Source organism: Camellia sinensis, chromosome 1 (genome assembly GCF_055761805.1).
Source record: "Camellia sinensis isolate YWXY chromosome 1, ASM5576180v1, whole genome shotgun sequence".
In the NCBI taxonomy this organism is placed as follows: Eukaryota; Viridiplantae; Streptophyta; class Magnoliopsida; order Ericales; family Theaceae; genus Camellia; species Camellia sinensis.
Genome location: NC_138961.1, coordinates 1,762,217 through 1,783,696, shown reverse-complemented (window position 1 = coordinate 1,783,696; position 21,480 = coordinate 1,762,217). Strand labels below are relative to the sequence as shown.

Below are 21,480 nucleotides of genomic sequence, written 5' to 3'. Positions count from 1 at the left end.
AACTGTGCTAACTCCAATTCCAAAACAGATGCAAATGCAGCAGATACAAAAGAATGAGATGCACCCGTGTCTATCAACACATTAGCAACTGAGTTGCAAAACAGAAAAATACCTCTCACTACTGATGGAGCCGGTACTAAGTCCTGCGCGGTAACAGCATACACGCGCCCCGTAGGCCCCTGGTCTACCTGCTCACCTCTCGGAGCAAAAGACTGCTGCACAGACTGGGATGACGAAGCTCCCGGATTGGCCCTCGAGGCCTGCACAGACTGAGCTGGCTGAAAACCCTGCGTCTGCCTAGAACCAGACGCTCCCGAAGTGGCACTCAACTGTGGGCAAAACCTCTTCATGTGCCCAGGTTGTCCACACTGATAACAAGTCAAGAGCTGTCCCCTGCCCAAACTCTGACTCTGCGGTCTAGCTGAAGAAGAAGCAGCTTTCTGACCCCCACCCTTCTGCGGGCAAACAGAAACCTTGTGACCCAGCTGGCCACACTTGTAACAAGTGAATTCCCCCTGACTGCCTCTCCCCGAGCCTACACTCGGCACTGGAAAGGTCGATCTAGAGACTGCACCCTGAGACTGCTGAGGGTTAGAACCCCTCTGCCTCCTGCCATCACTCTGACTATCCTGGCTCCTCTTGGAGCCTCTCTGACCCTCATCCTCCTCCTGCATCATAAGCTCCATATGAGCTGCAGCATCCACTAGGTGTCTATACTCTCGAATATAAGACCCACCAATTCTCAACTTGAGGCCCCGCCTCAACTTCCGCTCAAACTCATAACAACGGCGTTCCTCAGACGCCACCAGTTCAGGTGAAAACCTGGACAGACTGGTAAAAGTAGCCTCAAACTCGGCCACTGACAAGCCCTGCTGATTAAGCCGGCTAAACTGATCCCTCAGCTTCTCCCTAGCTGCTGCTGATAAAAACCTCTCCTGAAAAGCATTCACAAACGCCTCCCAAGTACCACCAACACGAGCTTTCTCGTACTTCCACCATTGACCCGCATCTCCCTTCAGTTGGAAGGATGCCAAGGTCACTTTCAGTGCTCCGTCCTCGATGCCAAGCATCTCAAACGTCTTCGTTGTCTGTTCGAGCCATTCATCTGCCTTAAGCGGCTCTTTAGGATCCCCGATAAATTCGTCTGGATTACACCGGAAGAACTCCCTCTTCAAGAAGGAAGGCCCTGTCTCAGCTGCCTGATTCCCAGCTCTAAGAATACCCAAAGCTCCTGCTATCTCTCTGGCCAAGGCACCCATAGCCTGCTGACCTACTGGCTCAGCCACATTGGCCTGCCCAACTCCCTCCTGCACTGCCGGAATCTCACCCTGTAACGGTACTTCCTGCCTCGCAGGTCTACCACGCCTAGCACCTCTTCCTCGTCCTGACATCCTAATAAAGGCAACACAGAACGTTAGCACATTCATAAATGTGCCGAAACTAAACACTCACGTCCTAATGCCTGGACAACTGTAATTCACTCCACATAAGCACATAAACACATAAGCACTTACGAACTTCATTTCTGGATAATGATAGTCCCGAGACGTTACTAGAGTTCCGGTTAGAAACAGCGTTGATCAAGTGCTTTTCCAACAAGACTCCCAGAAACTCAAGGATCCAATCAATATCCCAGAAATTAAATCCCATACCCACATAGTCACATAAGCATGTTAGCATTTAAGCACATAGCATATGATATTACATCTAAGTCTCTACCAAGCGAGACAAACCCATTGTGATACTAATCACTTCCCACGTACCCAAAGTATTCGAACCCGGTACGCTCTGATACCAAGTTGTAACGCCCTCAAAATAATAACAATAAACCCATCAGATAAGACATGCATTTACATTTAGACTAACCGCATTCCTTTCATTCATTAGAATTCCAAGACATAAGTATTACATGTTAACCTCATAACAAAATGCCCTACGGGCTTACAGCTTTCCAAGTTAACACTTGGTTACAACAAAGAGTTCTAACTCGTTTACACATTAAGCCCTTGGCTTGAAATTACATGTAATACATCAAAAGTAAAACGACAAAACTATGCCCGCCACAAGCCTCCCAGCTATGTCCTTGGAGGTGGCATGCTTCCTGTACCTGAAAATGATATTCCCATATAGGGTGAGCCACAGCCCAGTAGAAATACACTAAACCAACCATGGACAATGACTAAAACATTAGCAATTGATAGTTGGTCAACACTGATACAATCACATAAATTACATATTTATGTCAACGACTTACAAGTCCCAATTACTTTTCATTTTCCCCTTTTCAACAGATAAGCATGCTAGCTCTATCATCATTTCCACAGATATGTATAAAAACTATATCTTACATTCAGATAAGCGTAAAAGCTATATCCACATTCTCAACAGATATGTATATCAACAATATCCACAGATAAGCATACAAGCTGTATCCACACTTCACAACTGATATGTATATCAACAATATCCACAGATAAGCATACAAGCTGTATCCACACTTCACAAGATAAGCGTATGAGCTCTATCTTCACTTCTCTAGACAAGCATATGAGCTCTGTCTACGGAGTTCATCCCCTATCTCCTCCCAATACCTATCCGGTTTAGAGGTACATCCCCTATCTTCCCCTAAACCGCGGAGTACATCCCCTATCTCCTCCTCTACACATAACGTATATAAACACATTGGTTCTATATACAATCACACAATACACACAATTAATGTATTCTATCAACCGTCAAGTTCCATGACACATTCCATTGATTAGTTTTCGTTTACCTAATCATCATGCATTGTCTACAACAATCTCGACTATCCTCCACCGATAGCCCAAAGCAGTTATTTCTAAAACAGAAAATAAATGCACAAATGGATATTCAATCAACATTCATTTCCTCATTTCTCACCAATTAATTATCCCAATTAATTAAACAATGTAATTAGGCCATTTTCCATAATTACTATTTCAACCCTTAGGTCCCATTTTCATCAATGATTCAACAATCATTCTATTTTTCTATGCCAAACATGCATCTAGGTTTATTATGAATAAAACCCCAACTTTTGTAAAAATACACAAAAGCCCCAAACTTTCACAAATTTACCAAACCAAGCCCAACATCTCAAAATACCAAAATTTAAAGACAAAACCCATAGAGAGGAGTAGGTTATCCCTACCTCAAATTCGGAGCTCCAAGGGAGAAGACTACAAAACCCAACGTGCTCCAAAACCCGTGATTTTCAGATTAAAATGTAGCCCTCGACGATCAACAACCTTTTTGTAAAGGCCAAAGGTGAGTAAATCACTCCTACTAGATCAAAACCTAGAGAGAAGGTAGAGTCTAGAGTGAGAGACTCAACAATGGTGTTTTTGGAAAAGTAAGAGAGAGAAGAGAAAGTGAAAAAGTGATTTGGAAAGTCACAAATTCGGGACTTTAACCCAGGTCTCCGCTCGAGCGTAAAACACCCCGCTCGAGCGGCCACTCACAGACTTCCGCTCGAGCGGCCAACCTCCCGCTCGAGCGCAAAATGCACTCGCCCAGCACTTTTGCAGAACCAAGCCTACGCTCGAGCTCCCAACCCTACGCTCGAGCTCACAACACTGCACAACAAGATACTGGATGGATGTATTCCCCGCTCGAGCGCCAACACCTCCGCTCGAGCGGACAGGCCAAAAATCTGGGCAACTAGTTTTGGTTTCTAACTCAACCAACCTGTAACCAACCCGCCCAACATATCCTATAACTCAAATACAAAGTAAGAAAGGATGTAAACAAGATAATAAACAACTACCAACATCCACGGACACATGTCCGGATCACGGTATAACAAGGGTAAACCCGGGATCGCTATAAATTGGGTATCTGATTGTTAATTGATTTGGTTGTATCAGCCACATTGTGCACCAAACCTGTTCGACGAAAGTCCTCTCTGAAAATTCTTTACTATCTATCTAGTTTGGGAGCTTTTTAAAGATGTATGTTGTGAAAGGAGCTGGGTGTCAAGAGACTCTACATTTCGACAAGATCATTGCTCGTTTCAAGAAGCTCAAGGGCGTCACCACCAGTTGCTGCATTCTCTGCATGTGATGCATTTGATCTAGTAGTCGTCTAAATGATAGTAGGAAGTAAGTTATTTCAGATATTCCTTCTACCCATACAAAATTTGAGTTTATTATGCCTGATTAGTTATTTCCTTTTACAGTGTTAGTTTTAGATTATTTTGTATAAGTTTGACTTGTTAAAATACATATTGTTTGTATTACATGCTTTTGTAATTTTAATGGCCTCCTTGGTTGCTATATTTGTTATGTGGTAGTCCACTGACTGTATACATGTCGTTATTGGTCCCCCTGTGTTCTAAAATTTTGATTTGACATTTGAGATATTTGAACCATATGTGCTTGGCTTTGAACAGTTATGGATTTACTTATAAAAATTGACACTTTTTGGGTTCAAATGGTAGATAGTTACTGTGTTCTTGTTCTCTTCTATAACATTTCAGTATGCATCTTCTTTTTGTTCTTTATTGATTTTTTCTTGTGGTTTATGAGTATTGTTTAACAGCATTACTACTTCAGGAGCTTGCAGGGATTATTAAATTGTCGGCATATTCTAACTTCAGTCTGTTTGAGTGTCGGAAGGTTGTTACTGGTTCTAAATCACCTGAAATTGGAAATGGTATTTGTTTTACCTGAGTTCCTAAAATATATATATATATATATATATATATATATATATATATATATATATTTGCTTTTGTTTTCATAATAATATGCATTTTGATGTCATATAGAGGAGTATATTGGGTTGGATGATAACAAATACATTGGGGATCTGCTAGCTGAATTTAAGGCAGCAAAGGACCGAAGTAAAGGAGAAATCTTGCACTGCAAATTGACATTTAAAAAAAAGTTATTTCGGGAGTCGGATGAAGCTATAGGAGAACCAATGTTTTTAGGTGGGAAGGTGTTGGTGAAGATGGTTTGATGGTTTCACTGGAAATTATTTCAACATAAAAAACATCCATATTCACTAATTTTGGTGACAGAGCTATCAAATTTTCTTTTTATAAATAATTTTTCTAGGCGGAAACAAACTTGCTCCAAAAAAAACCCAACCCTTCAAAACCTTTGCATGAAATGCTAATCTTTATTTGTTTTTAAAGATGAAATGCTCATCAATAAAGATTTTTAAAGATAAAATGTCATCTATAAGCAAGTTTTTATCTTAGGCATTAATTAGTTTTTACTTTTAATTAGTACATGGGCGAAATTATAATTCTATTAGATGGAGTAAACAACACTAGTCATTATCGTTTATTTATTTATTCATTTTCAACAGCAAAGAGTAAACACAAGTATTGTAGATGGCTGTGATACTCTGTTTCTGGGTGTGGCTGCTGATAGCCGTTGGTTGTTTTTATTTGTGGTGTTTGGCTTGGGTTTGATCTTGTTGTAATATGCACCTCTATATTTTATTTCTTAATCTATTTGATCTTTTGATTCTTGAATGGTGCAGATTTCTATTATACTTTTTATGTCATAAATTCCTCAAAACTCTAGTCAAAATACACCCTTGACATAACTAGAGTATCTTGTGAAATTCATATTTTATTTGTTCCTCAATATTTACTCCATAGACACATCCCATTTTATTGGTACTTCACTTCAGCACTTTCCCGCTCGTTGCTTGCTTCATATCCTCTCTTTTTGGTGAGTCTAGAAATTGATTTAAAAAGCTGTTTCTTGCCTTGCTAGGCATCTCATTCTTGTGTATGTGCTAGTTGTTCAGTCACAATGTGATGAGATATGCTTGCTTCTTAGATTGGATGTCTACATTTTTCAGATTCTTCTCTATTGTCATGGTTAACAACTCTGGAGTGCAGTGTAGTGGGTATTATATCTTACTAGAAAAGTGGCCCCGAGAAATGTTTTTTCTTTCGAGCTCAGTAAAGTATTGATGGTCATTTCGCCTGCTAATCATATTACATATTTTATAAGCATAAGAACTTATTTAAAAATCTTTAATGTTAAATGCTTCTCTGAGTTGGTTTTTGTTTTCATAAATAGCTAGCGAGGCTTTTCTTTTTCTTAAACTATTCATGTTTTAGTGTAATAATAATTTGCAGATCTTTTGATGTGGTGACATCTGGTTAAAACTCTATACAGCATACATGTTGCTTAGAATTTGGATCTCTTTGAAATTGTCCAACTTGAGTTAAAGTACATTTCCTCCTTTCTAACTTGATGTAACATATTTGTTGCAGATTGGGATTTTTCTTGATAGGAGGGTTTTTTTCTACATTCTTCCAATTTTCTCATTTGTTTTACTTTACTCCAATCTTCCACATAAGGTACTGCTTATGAAACTTGAAATTCAATTTACTTAAGGTCAACTTTTTGCACAAATTCTACCATAGTTGTCAGTGCTGCAGGAGCTCCGCTTTGTTATTAGTTTTGTTCCAATGTTTATCAGCGACAATCGCAGCTAGCAGAATGTACATCTCTTTTCTTTTATTTAATTAATACCTCAATTAATTTATACGAATACAGAGTTATTTTTATCTTCTTGTAGTTGTTTTAAATGATATACTGAAGAGTAGTTTTATATTTGACCAACAGAGGACGATTGAAAGAACAACTGCAAAATGTGCCAGATTCCTCTCTGCTTTCTAAAAGCATGTTAGACTTTCAATTTATTATTTGGGAGCATAGCACAAAGTGTTGCTTTCTTAAAACTAGGCTCTTAAAACTATTTTCTGTGGTTATAATTACTTATTTTTTATACTTAGATATGATAATGGGCTTTTAATGAAGCAAAGAGACATATTTCACTGGTAACTATGTTACCTTCCTAGGTGGTGTTGTATGATGCTCTTAATTATGCAATGTGTGAGGCTTATCAGTTGGATGCTACAATAATATGGTAACCCAGGTTAATAAATTTTTCAAGCTAAAGATACTACTATTGCCCCAACAAAGTTGCAAGCTTACTAGTCATCCTCTTCTTAAGCTATGTAGTTAGTGTCTTCAACCCTAAGCAACTGTTTCGGGTCAGTGTTCTCCTGGATCAATAGACATTATGTTTTATGTAGAACATTCATTTACCATGAATGATGGAAGTATAATTGCTGCAAATTTCACTTTTGAAAATAAATAAAGGACAAGATATGAGAGTGTGCGGCCAATTTCCCTTGTTGGTTTAACACATTTTCTTGGTCTGTGGTCTTGTTGTTGCCTTACAGTTTGAACTATATTATGTTGCTGTCATCTCATATCATTTCTGTTACATAAATTTGACCTTATGATTTCCAGGTATAGTTGTAGAATTTAAGAACTTGTGTTCTTTCGTTTCAGGTGGTTAGCTGCATGGAACAACATCTTTGACATATGGTGTTGACATTGAAGGAATACGTTGGATGGGCATTTTGCAGGTCTTTTTCATGCTTTCAGCTTTTTCTTTTTATTGTTTGTCTTGAAAATTCTTTTTACACATGCACTTTTTTTTTTTAGTGCCAAGGATAACTCTTGTCAAAAAAGTAAAATCCCTAACTCCACCTCTATTTTTTTAATGTGCATTCGAAAAATGACTACCCAGTTGTATAATAGATCAGCATTAGCATTCGACAAATGACTACCCAGTTGTATAATAGATCAGCATTAGCATTGCTTGCTTTGGAAATAATAGATATCTAACACTAGATTGAGTTGCAACAGAGTATTAGCTTGTGCTAGTAATTGTAGACGTCCCCGAACGCCCCGGGAGGAACGAGCTCCCGTTCTGTTCATTTTGGGGTCACTACAGCTCAGGGCTCTCAAATTTGTCACGGTTCTAAGTCTGAACCAAAGAGTCCAAATCCGGCAAATCGTTTTGAGAAACAGATTTTTGAAAAGAAGTGCCAAACATGGACTGCTTTGCCAGATACAGAGTCGCCACCTAAATGTTTTTTTTAATGGGAAATTTAGGAAACCCTGACTCGGTGCCAAAGGCCACGTGTCCGTCATCACCAAAGTTGCCTCGGCTCGGGAACTTGGGTACGATTGGGGAAGGTCACTTCGTGAGCACCCCCGCTCGCCCGATCAAAGATCGGCCTCTACTAACCATGATATCAATTTTTGAAAACCTTGTGTGTCCTTATTCCGGTTATTAGCCTAGGTTACTATGTGATGCACACAACATATAAGTATAGACTGAGTTGCCTGAATTGGAACAAAACATTTCATGTTTGTTTATTTGAAAGTGGTTTGATGGTGCTACCCGCAAGTAGGCTAAGACGTGGATTTGCTACCCTCGGATGGGCTTAGAAAACATGATTTTGCCACTATCTAGTGGGCTTAAAACACACATTTGATGAATTATTCCAATTCAAATAACCCAACCTTCACCCACAGGCATTCAGGCAGTTATATCACATTAGCAATTAGCCTCATGGTAAGCATGCTATTCATGGCAGTCACTCACACGCATGCAAGGATGCTAAAGCATAAAACTCACCGAGTACTCGAAGCCAAAACAAAAGCTCATTAGAAATCATGCATGATCCTAAATACACAAAAATGCCTAATGCAACACATGCAAAATGCAACTATAGCAGGCTCGGCTATTCTAAACATGGCATATGGAATGCTACAGCTAACATGTATTCAATCTTGGAATTGAAAATACAATGCAGTTAGTATGATGCGCCGAGCCCGGTGCATGCAAAACAGATGAATGATGCAAACATGCTGTCATACTATGTGCTAATTGAAATATGTCCTAATCTAACCATCGTAAGCGGATAAATAAAAGGGAGAAAGACATGGGGTTGGAAGACATACAACACACACACACACACTTATTATAATTATGCCCTCGCACAGAGGGTCCGAATAAATATACAGTCCCGAATAAAAGAATATTACAGTCCAAATATTACAGTCCGAATAATGTACAAATTCCTAATTAATTAACAAATTAACTAAGAAAATAAATAAAACTGGCATGCAAGCCAGGGACTGCCTTGCTCCTGATGCATGTCTGGGCTACCTTGCGCGGAAATCCACTGGGATGCCCCAATTAGCCTCTGTTTTGTGATTTTTCTTGGAAAGCGCGCCAAACTCTGGAAGTTTGCTGATTCTTCATTCGTTGTGACAGAGAGCAGGAAAAGGGGCATAGCAATGTATTTTCACATATGTATGCATGCCTCGATCCTCGTACCACCAATCACGCATATCGATGCATGATGGCAGAGGAGTCGAAATGTGCAACTCAATATAGAATGAATGCACGTATAAACACAATAAGAACCTAACTCCATCATGGGTAATTCGGAGTGTCGGTGACTGGGAATTGAGACACGTTCCGTCACTCGGAGTACGAAACGCACCTCGTTTCCCGTGCCCGGGCTAACTCCTATTTCGAACACGATGCAATATGCATGACATGCATGAAATGCAACTAAGATACAATCCTAACATACACAATGCTATGGAATGACATGCCTCGAAATGCGTGCACACGGGCACGCAAACTGAGAAAATGCATGAATGCGATCTAAGATACAACCTAGTATGCACTATGCTGTGAAAATGAGATGCCTCGAAATGCGTGCACACGGGCACGCAAACCGAGAAAATGACATACACAATGCAATAGCATGGAAATGGCATATAGAATGCAACATGGACTTATACTAACATGAGAGATCCTCAGCCACACTCACATAAGAGGCCGGTGGATGAAAATGAAGTGCCTCGAAATGCGTGCACACGGGCACGTAAACCGAGGCGATGACAGAATGCGATGCAATGACATAGAAAACATGATATGGGCTTATACCAACATGAGTGAGCCTCAGCCACACTCACATAAGAGGCCGGTGGATGAAAATGAAGTGCCTCGAAATGCGTGACACGGGCACGCAAACCGAGGCGATGATAGAATGCGATGCAATGACATAGAAAACATGATATGGGCTTATACCAACATGAGTGAGCCTCAGCCACACTCACATAAGAGGCCGGTGGATGAAAATGAAGTGCCTCGAAATGCGTGCACACGGGCACGCAAACCGAGACGATGATAGAATGCGATGCAATGACATAGAAAACATGATATGGGCTTATACCAACATGAGTGAGCCTCAGCCACACTCACATAGGATGCCGATGGATGAGAATGAAGTGCCTCGAAATGCGTGCACACGGGCACGCAAACCGAGGCGATGACAGAATGCGATGCAATGACATAGAAATGGAAAGCAATCATTCTAATGGAATTTCAGCACTAAAATATGGGGGAAAACAGTCCCGAAATGAGGCGAAATGACACCAAATGCATGGAATAGTCCCGAAATGCGGATTTAGGCACCCGAAATGGCCTATAGCTATGCCAAACATGCACGATATGGACATGTAATGCAAATACAGAAGCTAGGCAGTCCCAAAAAAGGCACTTTCACAGTTATAAACATGGCCAAACAGCAAGCATAGGTAGGGCAAAAATGGCATGCAAGAATAGGTGCCAAGAGAGGGGTAATGAAGCAAGTGATATAAGAAAAATCCAAACTGAAAAATTTCCTTCTACAACATTGAAGAGGGACCAAAAATATGAATGTTTACAGTTTATGGAAGCCTCAAAATCAGTATACAAACATGCTAGAAATGCAATGCAAAATGAGGCTCAAAAGTGGCTATAACATGAGGTATACAAAGAATTCATCAAACAGAAAAATATTTTTAATGAAACATGACAAGGGGGTCAAAATATGGCCACTTTCAGTTCTGATCATGGTCGGAAAGTGAAAACTCAATAGGCTAAAAAAACATGCAAAAATGAGGGGGAAAGAGGGCTATAATGGTAGGTGGCATATAGAAACATCAAATGGTGATGAGCCCTTCAACAATGTTGAAGAAGGGCCCAAAATAAGCACATTTACAGTTTATAGAATGCTCAAAAACAGATCACACATGGGCTAGAAATATTATGCAAAAAGGATGGCATACAAGAGGGTTGTGAAGCAAGTGCCAAAAATAAAACTCAAACAGAGAAATATCCTTAATGAAAGATGAAAATGAGCTCAAAATAACACTAATTTCAGTTATGGCCGGAACTCAAATGTACAAGAAAGAGAGGCTAAGAAATGTTGCAAGAAATGAGCTAAAAAGAGAGAAATGGCAACTCACCCTTGTAGACCAAACTCTAGCAACTTCTTGGACCAAATTTGTTGCCTCTAAGCTGCTGGAATTCCTCTCCTTGCTGCTGAGATGGAGTGGTGGTGGTAGAGCTTGGTGGTGATGAAGAAAACAAGGTGTAGGACTTGGAGTTTTCAAGCAAAATGAGAGGGATGGAGGGAGCTTTGTGTCTTGAGGCTTGAAGAACAAATTTTCTAACCCCTAAATGTGATGCCCCCAGCTGGTTATATGGACAAGAAGAGGGTGTAAAGGTGGGGGAAAAAGGAGGCAAGCTTTCCCCCACAAAATATCCCCCGGATTGGGATATTTTCTGAGGGAAACAGCTGCACAGCTGTAAAGTGCCAAGCATGAGGAACATGGCCGGCCCCTTACTTTTGCTGCAGGTGGCCGGCCGGCCACCCCCCCTAGCCAGCCAGCTAGGGGTCAAAAGGGTCAACTTGAAATAGTGGCCGGCCACCACATATTGGTGGCCTCCCAGGTCTCCTCTTCACAACCCTGTGGTTCGAATTTGGAAACTCTAAAACAGGAGAGAGAACAAGCCATTTTGAGGAGGGGTTCAAAAGGTTCAAATGGAATTAATGGCCGGCCATATGATATTAGGATCCTCCCATGTGTGTACAACACAAATATGTGATTCAAAATTCAAGAAAAAGGGCCCAGGTTGTTCAACATTGGCTCGGAAGGAGGGGTTCAAAAGGGTCAAGCAACATTAGTGGCCGGCCATGGACTTTTAGGGTCCTCCCATGTGTGTACATCACAAATATGTGGTTTGGGTTTGAAGAAAATGGCTCCAAGGTGTTCAACATTGGCCCGGAAGTGCGAAAAATGGGTGTCGGAGGGCGAAAATGGATGGTTGCCAAGATAATTGCTTGCCTCCCACCCTTCTACGGCCTTCCTAGTGATGAAACAGAGGTACCTGCCAAAAACGAATGAAAACCGATGCAAAACGAATGTTCGGGGGCCAAAACACGCAGTTCGGGGCCTCGGAAACTGCTCGTTAAACACCGAAAGTGGCGTTCGGCCACGAAGTGGGTCTCTCAGGCCCTAGTGTCCCTTAAAAGGGAGAAAATAAGATGTATGCCAAAAACCGGAGCAATAGGAGATGGTTAAGCGGTCCCGAACCGAGGCACACGGCCTGACGGCTCCGAAAACCGGGAACCGGACTCCGAAATGGGCAAAATGGCCTACAGCCACCAAATGTAGCCCACGGCCACTGAGAGATGGTCTACGGGACCTCTCCCTCCCCTCGGGGAAAGAAACGGAGAAAATCGAGTCTGGTTCGCGAACCGAGACAAGGCACAGGAGAGGGTTCGGAAATCCGGAGGCAGGGCTTACGGCCGCGACTCTGAGACTTCTGAACGAGCACGATATGCAACGTCACCGAGCGCTCAATCGGTGATGTCTGAGTCTTAAGGTCGGTCAAAAATGGGGTGTCTACAGTAATAAGAAAGATTGTTCTATGATTTTGAAATGTGCTTGTGGATGGTTTAACACTTAAACACGTTCATATTTCTGTTCATCCCCATTTTGGAGTTGCTTGCATAATCAGTTGTGGAACTTCTGGGAGGTTAGTAGCTTAAAACTGGAATTAATTACTGACAATTCTTGCTATCATCCTACCAGTTCATGTTTAAAATAATTTTATTTTGTTTTGAAAATCTATACATATCTGTGCCAATTGCATGTCTTATTGACATTTATTGTAGTGCTGATAAGACATCCTATCATTATCTAAATTGCAATATCTGTAGGTTTTCTAATTTTTCTTTTGCTTTTAATCCATTTAGATGTAATATAAATGGCATATTCACTTTTCGTTACCATCATCTTTGTAGACTATAGTGCTTGGAATTGGATATCCTTGGCATTTTCAATAGCTTGATTCATCATAGACATAATTGTTGAATTATTATTTTGGATATCTTAAATAACATTACTTCCATAAGACTATTTTTAGTTCCTTGCTTAATTAGCTGCATTATTTTTTTATATTCTTCATTCTTGATAGAAAAAAGAGAGATAATTTCTCATTATTAACTTTTGCATACAGGGATCTATCTAACAACAAGGGTCTGACTGGAACTCTTCCATCATTGATCGGGAATTTGAATCAGCTTACAACCTTGTAAGAAAATTCTATCTATTTCTTAGTATCAGCAACTCGTGCAATTTCACTCCTTACATTGAATCATTTGCTCTTTGTTACATACAGAATCCTCATTGGTTGCAATTTCTTTGGTCCAATTCCGGACTCAATAGGATCTCTGCAGCAACTGGTCTTCTTGTAAGAATTTCAAGTCCAGTGTATATGTCTAGTCTCATGGCTTTGGTCTTTTTAATTATGGGTAAGTATTCCAGGAATGTTACTCATTGACCAATGATATTTAAGAGTGATGCTTTGGCTTTACCTTAAATTTCATTATGTTAACTGTAAAAGTTACATTAATTTTTTAGGCATACTATAGCACTTTTAGGTCAGTGGGATGTATCCATTTTATTCCTGGCTTGGATTTTTGAACTATGAACTTGGTGCTCTGATACTTTACCCGACTGTCAGAACTGCGGCTTTTTCCTTCCCCCCTTTCAACTTGTAAAAAGGGTTTATATTCACTACCAAAAAGAATTAGATGGATAATTTTTGCTTTGTAACGTTTTCTTTTCTTCTCCATAACTGTTCTTGGGTCGTTGACTGGAAAGGGTAGTTCACTTGAGTTGTTGCTTGCTGTGATTTTGCAAGTATCAATTCATATGTGTTACTTCTTGATAATGATTTGTATCCCAGTAATTGCTACTGTTGATTGTAAATGTCAATTAAGTTGACAGTCGCACATATATCTTCATTTGTGTTTTAATTGATCTAATGGACTCTATTTAATGTTTATGCTTAATTGATCCTGCAATTTTGATGTTAGGGGGGTAGCACAATGCTATTCTTTGCAGGAAGCAATTGTTGCTGATCAACTATTTCAAAGTTCTGAACATTCTTCAGATGATCTTCTTTGGCTTGCTCAATCAATTTTTTCATCTTTGAAGGTACTGGGAACATTTTTACCATGTCATCTTCTATACATTTACGTCTCTTCACTTTACATGATACTTCTTTCTACAATGTTTTAGCTAGTCCTCTTAATAACTTGGGAAATTGAACATTTTCTTCACCTAGTAGCCTGTTGGTGTCGGTGTCTGATCTTTAATCTACTCTTCTTTTTGAGCTTTTTGTCATGATTTTCTTATCTTAATTTAATAAGAAACGAAATATTATGCAAAATGCTCACTTCACTATGTTCTAGAATGCGAGGAATGATATAAATGTATCTAGAACCTGTTCCTTAAAATTTATAAGGAGTGGTGTAAGAGAGTTGAGTATCTGATTGCGCAGAACTGAACTGTAATTGTGTATAATTACTATGGAACTAAACAGAATTCTCGCTTTGAGTTTGGAGGGATTCAGTGGTAAATCCAGACTAAAGTGTAGACTTTCTCTGGGGACGTCATTGTTAGTTCAGAGAATTAGCCAGAAATTTCTGCTGAGAGGATTAGACTGCAATATAATGCCCATAATTTAGAGGGTTGTCATCCTTCTTGTGTATCATTTTTCATTTATATGATTTTGTGCTTCCTTATAATGAAGGAGGTTAAAAAGAGATTACCATCTTATATATTTGCATCAATATACTGAAACCGAAAGATGTCTATTTGATTTTACACTGTTCTCTCTCTCTGTGTTTTTTAACTATTGGTGGAAAGAATGTCACTTCAGGATTGCAGTGATGGATGTCAACGCAATGGTTTTTAAGTTATATTGTTCATTTTACGTCATGACATCCTTCTTAGAATGTGCTCATTTGACTTGGCACTGCTTACCATCGTACTATTAAAAATCAACTGTGACTGTAACCTATTGTCGTTAATATGTAATTGGATATACATGGCCATGACATGTTACTTTCTTAGAAGTGCCATGCTTCTTAGCTTATAGATAAATTTCACTTAATATTTTTGTTAACAACTCCGCCGGTCCCAAGCCCGGGTTAAGGAGGAGGGTTGTGTGTTAGGTAGCCGACAACCAACACGTAAAAAAGCCGCTCGGATCTCTTATGAAAATGAATGTAGCCGACTCCATTTGATGGGACTTAAGGCTTGGTTTGGTTGGTTGGTAAATATATTAAAATTTTATTAGCATTGTCTGCAGAGCTCTGAATGCGAACAGCTTCAGTGGACCAATCCCGCCTTCCATTGGTAATTTGTCTAATCTTTCATGGCTAGATTTAACTGAGAACCAGCTTAATAGAACAATTCCAGTCTCTAGTGGGAGCACAACTGGTCTGGATATGCTAGTTAAAGCAAGGCACTTGTATGTCTCACCTCTTTGAAATATCAAACTTAAATTTTATTTTATTTTTTTCAAATTCTTTTGAAGATAACATGTTTTAGTATTATTGTTATTTAAATTTAAGCAAATTTCTGCCCATTATTCACAGTCATCTAGGAATGAATCAGCTATTCGGCAGCATTCCATCTAAACTTTTCCACTTAAACATGAATCTGATACATGCATAAGTTTCCAAATTGTAATCTTTGATGTTATGAACGACAAAACTTAGTCATTAATTAGCATATTTTGACTTCATGTGGAGCATTTGATTCAGTTGTTGTGACACTAGGCGATCCTATGTTCCAACTAATGCCAATTTGGACATTATCTTGTTATAGTCTCTAATAAATAATTATACTTTTATATTGAGCAAGATTTTTTATATCAACAAACTCACTGGAAGCATCCCTGACACACTAGGATATGTGCAGACTTTGGAGGCCATGTGAGTATCTATGTCATGTACTCTAGAAACTTCTTACTAAGCTTCTTACAGAAACCATTCTGTGATTGGCTTTCATGTTCCTATAGTAACAAATTTAGTTTCTTGTTTTGGATTGAAACTTTTGCCTTGCAAACAGATGCTTCAATTGGAATTCATTAAATGGGCCTGTTCCTTCAAACCTCAACAACCTTACAAGTGTCAGGGAGCTGTAAGTACACACACAGAAAATTTTCCAACTTCATGTAGAATTCAAGTTGTGTCATTAAGAAAGTGTTTTGGTTATGCCTTTTCAGGTACTTGTCGAACAATAATTTGAATGGACCTTCGCCCAATCTCACAGGGATGAACTTTCTCAACTCTCTGTAAGTTGTTGCAATTTCCTTCGATATTCAATTTTGTTAGCAATGCATGTGAAATCTATTTGCATTTTCTGACCATAAAATGATGGTATGCAGGGACATGAGCAACAATAGTTTCAATTCATCAGCTGTTCCTCTATGGCATACAAGCCTAGAGGCTTTGACGACATTGTACCATCTTAATCCTCATCATCTGTTGATCTAGTTCTCACTAATAGTTTAGGGGATCTTAGAATAATTAAACATAAAAAATACTGCACCAAACAGGCTCATTACGCAATTTGAGAACTAGATCAACAGCTGATGAATTGTGTGTGTCAATTTCATGTAGGATATTAATCCACAATTTGCCACCATAGACATCTACATAAGGATGTTTTCCAATGTAAACCTGCATTTCCATTCCACTGAATGATTCCATGTTGATCACGACTCCTCTATGAGCTTGTGCCTGGCCTTGCATTTCCATTCCATTGTGAGTTTTCTTAATTTGTTTAATTATTTTCCCATAACTCATTGAATTCAACCAAAATTCCCCACCTTCTTTGTGGTGTATTTTGATTTCTTTTTCCTGATCATATTTTGTGGTTTTTGAATCGAAGAGGAAAGAGAGAGAGGTGGGGAATTCCTACTAAGTTTTTCACCTTTTTCTACTCGAAATCTACTGAAATTGTTTGATGTAGTTATTAAAATTTTTGTAAGCAAGATGCTTGTTTAGTGGTTGAGTTCTTATTTATTCTTTTACCTAGTTTAAAATGTTAAATAAAATATTTTTCATATTAACTATTTGCTTATGAGTTTCAGGTTGAACAATTGGAGCGAGAGGTTGCTGAGCTTCGACATGCCCTTGTTGATAAGCAAGAACAAAAAAATGTCATGCTTCAGGTTTTGCATTGCTTTATGTTTGACAATTAAATATGTAAAAAATTGGTTCTTGTTTTCTCTTATGTGATAAAGATTTCTAACAATATATTGATTATGACTTATCTGATAGGTTTTGATGAGGGTAGAGCAAGAACAAAGGGTAACAGAAGATGCTCACAAATTTGCTGAGCAAGATGCAGCAGCTCAGAGATATGCTGCTCAAGTGCTTCAGGCTTTACTTTTTGATTTAAACTTATTTTTTTAGTACTGCTTTACTATAATGTTGGGTGGTTATTAGACTTTATACAACCCATGCAAATTAGAGATATCATGCAAATCACAAGGTAAACAAAGCAAGTAAGCAAGCACAAGAATCTAGTTAGTCTTTTTCTTTTAAAAAAATAAAAAACCAAAATTATAGGATGCAAAATACAAGAAACTAGATTGTCATGGATCTTATCTTCCCATTGGCATCTGAGCAGTGAACATTGTTTTTTTGTGTATGTGGAAGATAGATCATATTAATAGAAATCACTTACTATACCTACTATGGTCTAGTCCTATTTCATATTAATAGAAATCACTTAGCATATACTTATTGCACCTTGGTCTGTTGATGTCCTTCTGGACATTGTAGTTATTTAAGTTGATGTCAATTGGGTCCTTCTGGACATTTTGGTTATTTAAGTTGATGTCAATACCTCCAAATGGACAATAGTGTTGGATTATTAAATGCATGTACTTATTGCACATTGTTTTGTTGTCATGGGGAGCATTAGATCACAACATATGTTAAATGTTAACTATTGACTTGTAGACTCTGACTGAAGAAAACCTAACTTGATTTTTGTTTAATTCTTCAGAAAACATAGTTCAAGGTCAACAATAAAGTGTTAGATGGGGCTCTTTTCTTTTGTTTTTCTTCCCATTATTCCCTTTCTTGTCCCATGGTCTGTCTCATATCATTCCTCTCCCTCCTCTCATATGACACCTACACAACTCCTCTTGCCGTGAGGGATTAATTTATTTACAGCGATTTTTTTTCTCAGTACTAATTTAAGTAGTCTATTGTTAATTGTTAGTAATTGCTTTTGTTCCTAACATAAAGTTTGGCTATAGTGATTGATCAATACACATCATTGGTTTAATGATTTCATTAATAACATCTTAATAGTTCTCAGCTTAGCTGCCTTAAAAAATGACAATGTCTCTCCTCAGTCTCGTACTCAACTATATAGCATTTTCCCCTAAAATTTCTACCCCATTTTCATTTTCATTGTTTTTCTTTTCTTGGAGTTTTCACAATTCAGAACTTAAAAGGTGATTCGTTGCCTTTAGAACTTGTGTTTAGAACTTTCTGTTTTTAGGTTGTTAGAGGGAGATGAGTTTCAAATTTTACTTCCCTACGAGGGAGAGAAAGATGAGAGGGATGAAATGTGCTTGTCCACTAGGTGTTAGGGTTGGGTTTGGCCATGCATGGTGGTGTCCTGGTGGACTGTGTCTTGCAAAGTCACCCAACCTAGGTGTTTGGGGAAGTGGATACTGGGTTTTGTTTTAGAGGTGGTTGATAGCCATGGTGGTCCATGAGGCTATTGGTTGGTGGTGGTATGTGAAATATAGGAGGAAATGAGAAGGGGAATGACGAGTGGGTCTGCTGCTGTAGAAAGGAGGAGGAGGGAGAGGGAATGAAGAAGAAAATAATAGAAAAAGGCAAATTGAAAAAGGGGCAAAAGTATCATTATATATATTTCTTAACACACGCTCAATTTAGTGTGTTAACGCATGGTTAACTTAACCAGAATTTGCAACGTTTGCACTTTACTCCAAATTTCAAGAGGGTTATGTGTATATTTTTAAACATGAAGAAGGTAAAGTGTTTTTGGACAAAACCATATAAAATATAATTAACCCAAAACGTTTGGAGATCTAATTGTGTTTTTATTTCAATATCTATTCGTGTGTATTTGTTTTTGTTTTTATGTTTGCTTGCATGTGTGTTTTGACCTTTTACCTCGTTGAAGTTCAAAATAAAATAGGAACATATTTAGATTTAAATGAAAATGATAACTCCTATAAAAACTATGGATTGATTAGGTTGTGAACACGTCATGTGATTCTCTTTGGTTCTTGTTGGCATTAGTGCTAGTGATACATGGTATTCTTGCAATCTTTTGTCATTTTCTGTTATCTGTGTTGCTTATCATTAAGGATTACTTCAACTCTTTGAAGTTTTGGATTGTTATATGCATTTCTATTAAATTGGTTTATAAAATAAAATTATTTAAATATGATTTTAGATGTAATTAATAATATATTAATGTCTTCCTTATTTATTTTCTTTGCAGATTGGTTTTTGATGACGTTTGGAAACATATTTGCAAATCAAGATCAAGTGTTGAATTATTTATTTATTTCCTGAACTGATACTTAGTTGTAGTTACAAATCAAGATTGAGTGTTGATTTTTTTTGTGGACTCTACATTAGTTCATTTTGGGATTTGCTTTGATGATTTTTTTGTTATACATAATGGATTATTATTAAAGTTGTTTGATGGATACATTTTGATTTATAATATAATGGTTTAGTGAATTTTTGTGTGGAGTGGTGTATAATAGCTAGTGGATTTCTTAGTACAATTAAAAGGTTACTGGGATCTGAGCAGGGATATTTGTGAAATAATAACTTAAATTGAATATAAAATATGGAACAACTTTAGTGACGAATTTTTTCGTCATTTGTACTTCTTATTATGACAAAGTGATTATTCGTCACTAATAAAAAAAATTTGTGACAAAATTTATTGTAGTTTATATATGAAAGTTTTTATTTATTTTGTTGTTTGGTGACTAAAAATTTTGTCACGTGTATATATATTTATGACGAAATATATTTCGTCACCCATGTATGACTTTTGAAGACAAAAAATTTCGTCACCTTTACATCTTATTGTGACAATTATTTCCTCATCAATGATCAACATGCGTGACAAATTTATTCGTCAACTAAAGTTATAAATATGGTACTGAACAATTATTTGGTGACGAAAATAAGAATTTTTTGCAACAAAATTTTGTTTTATTGGTGACAAAAAATTATGACTTTTGAAGACGAAAAATTTCGTCATCTTTACATCTTATTGTGACGAAATTATTTCCTCATCAATGATCAACATGCGTGACAAATTTATTCGTTAACTAAAGTCATAAATATGGTACTGAATAACTATTTGGTGACGAAAATGAGAATTTTTGGTGACAAAATGTTGTTTTATTGGTGACAAAAAATTTCGTCACTGAAGTAATTTCATTGGTGACGAAATTATTTTTCGTCACGTTGGTTTTTAGTGACAAACATTCAATGACGAAACCGGTGACGAAAATATTTCCTCACAAATATCTATAGTGACGAAATTAGCTCTTTAGAGACAAAAAAATTTCGTCATTCAAGACCTAACTTGTTGTAGTGTATATATATATATATATATATATATATATTATCTGCCATGCATGTTTAAAAGTATCTCTAATATGTATCTGAGTTGTCTTAATTGGCACAAGCTAACAAGGCCTAGGATTGCTCATTCAATTCGTCTCTTTTTTGGGTTTTGTTGATGATCAAAAACAATGTTTGGGATTCAAACTTTTTTTTTTTTAGTTTTTAGTTTATTGACTTGGACCCTCCAAATCTTGCAATCCCATTCATTTGCGTCGAAGAAGGGAAAAGAAACGAAGAAAAATGTTAAATTGCCAATTAAAGTAAAGAAAAAGAAATCAATTTCTTGAACTTGTAAGTCATATCTTTTGTGTATCTGGATAGAGTAATATTTATATGGGTGCATGTGTTTTTGCAAGTGTTATAATTGGAAGTTTGAAACCCCATGCCCCCAAATTGATCTCATTTCGCATGTGCATTTTGTGTGCGCCCCCTTCCCGTATGCTCGCATGCATGTACTAAATATAATTATTGTATTAATTTTGTTAATATGTGTCTTTCTGATAAATGTTAAGAAGTTTAGAAATATTATATATTCAGTGCAATAAAAAATATATAATATAAGCTCTATTCTAATGATAGTTAACAAGACCTTTATGATATATAAATTCTTGAGCTTAAGTATGATACATTTATAATCTTACATTTAAATGTTTGGACGATTTGATGAATGATGCAGATAAGTTTAATTTAAAAATCATCTAGCTTTTATTTACTGGACGTGGGGGTTTTAAATTAATTGGATTGTAATTTTGAAAAAATTAGTGTGA

General features: G+C 37.6%; 1 protein-coding gene across 6 annotated transcripts; it reads left to right on the top strand.

The window, feature by feature from the left end:
* The first annotated feature begins 3,881 nt into the window (after positions 1-3,881).
* Positions 3,882-19,815, top strand: LOC114274516 (leucine-rich repeat receptor protein kinase HPCA1). Of its 6 annotated transcripts, none has more exons than XM_082870246.1 (7): positions 3,882-4,124; positions 4,578-4,677; positions 15,924-15,994; positions 16,131-16,202; positions 16,288-16,356; positions 16,450-16,524; positions 19,563-19,815. In XM_082870246.1, the coding sequence occupies exons 2-7, from the start codon at positions 4,675-4,677 to the stop codon at positions 19,639-19,641; spliced, it is 369 nt and encodes a 122-aa protein (XP_082726372.1). In that variant the 5' UTR covers positions 3,882-4,124; positions 4,578-4,674; the 3' UTR covers positions 19,642-19,815. The 6 variants fall into 6 exon arrangements, 3 of the variants coding, with proteins under 3 accessions (XP_082726372.1, XP_082726376.1, XP_082726374.1); XM_082870250.1 differs by lacking the exons at positions 16,450-16,524; positions 19,563-19,815 and adding exons at positions 17,158-17,238; positions 17,348-17,449; XM_082870248.1 differs by lacking the exon at positions 19,563-19,815 and adding an exon at positions 16,685-16,991.
* The last annotated feature ends 1,665 nt before the right edge of the window (positions 19,816-21,480 follow it).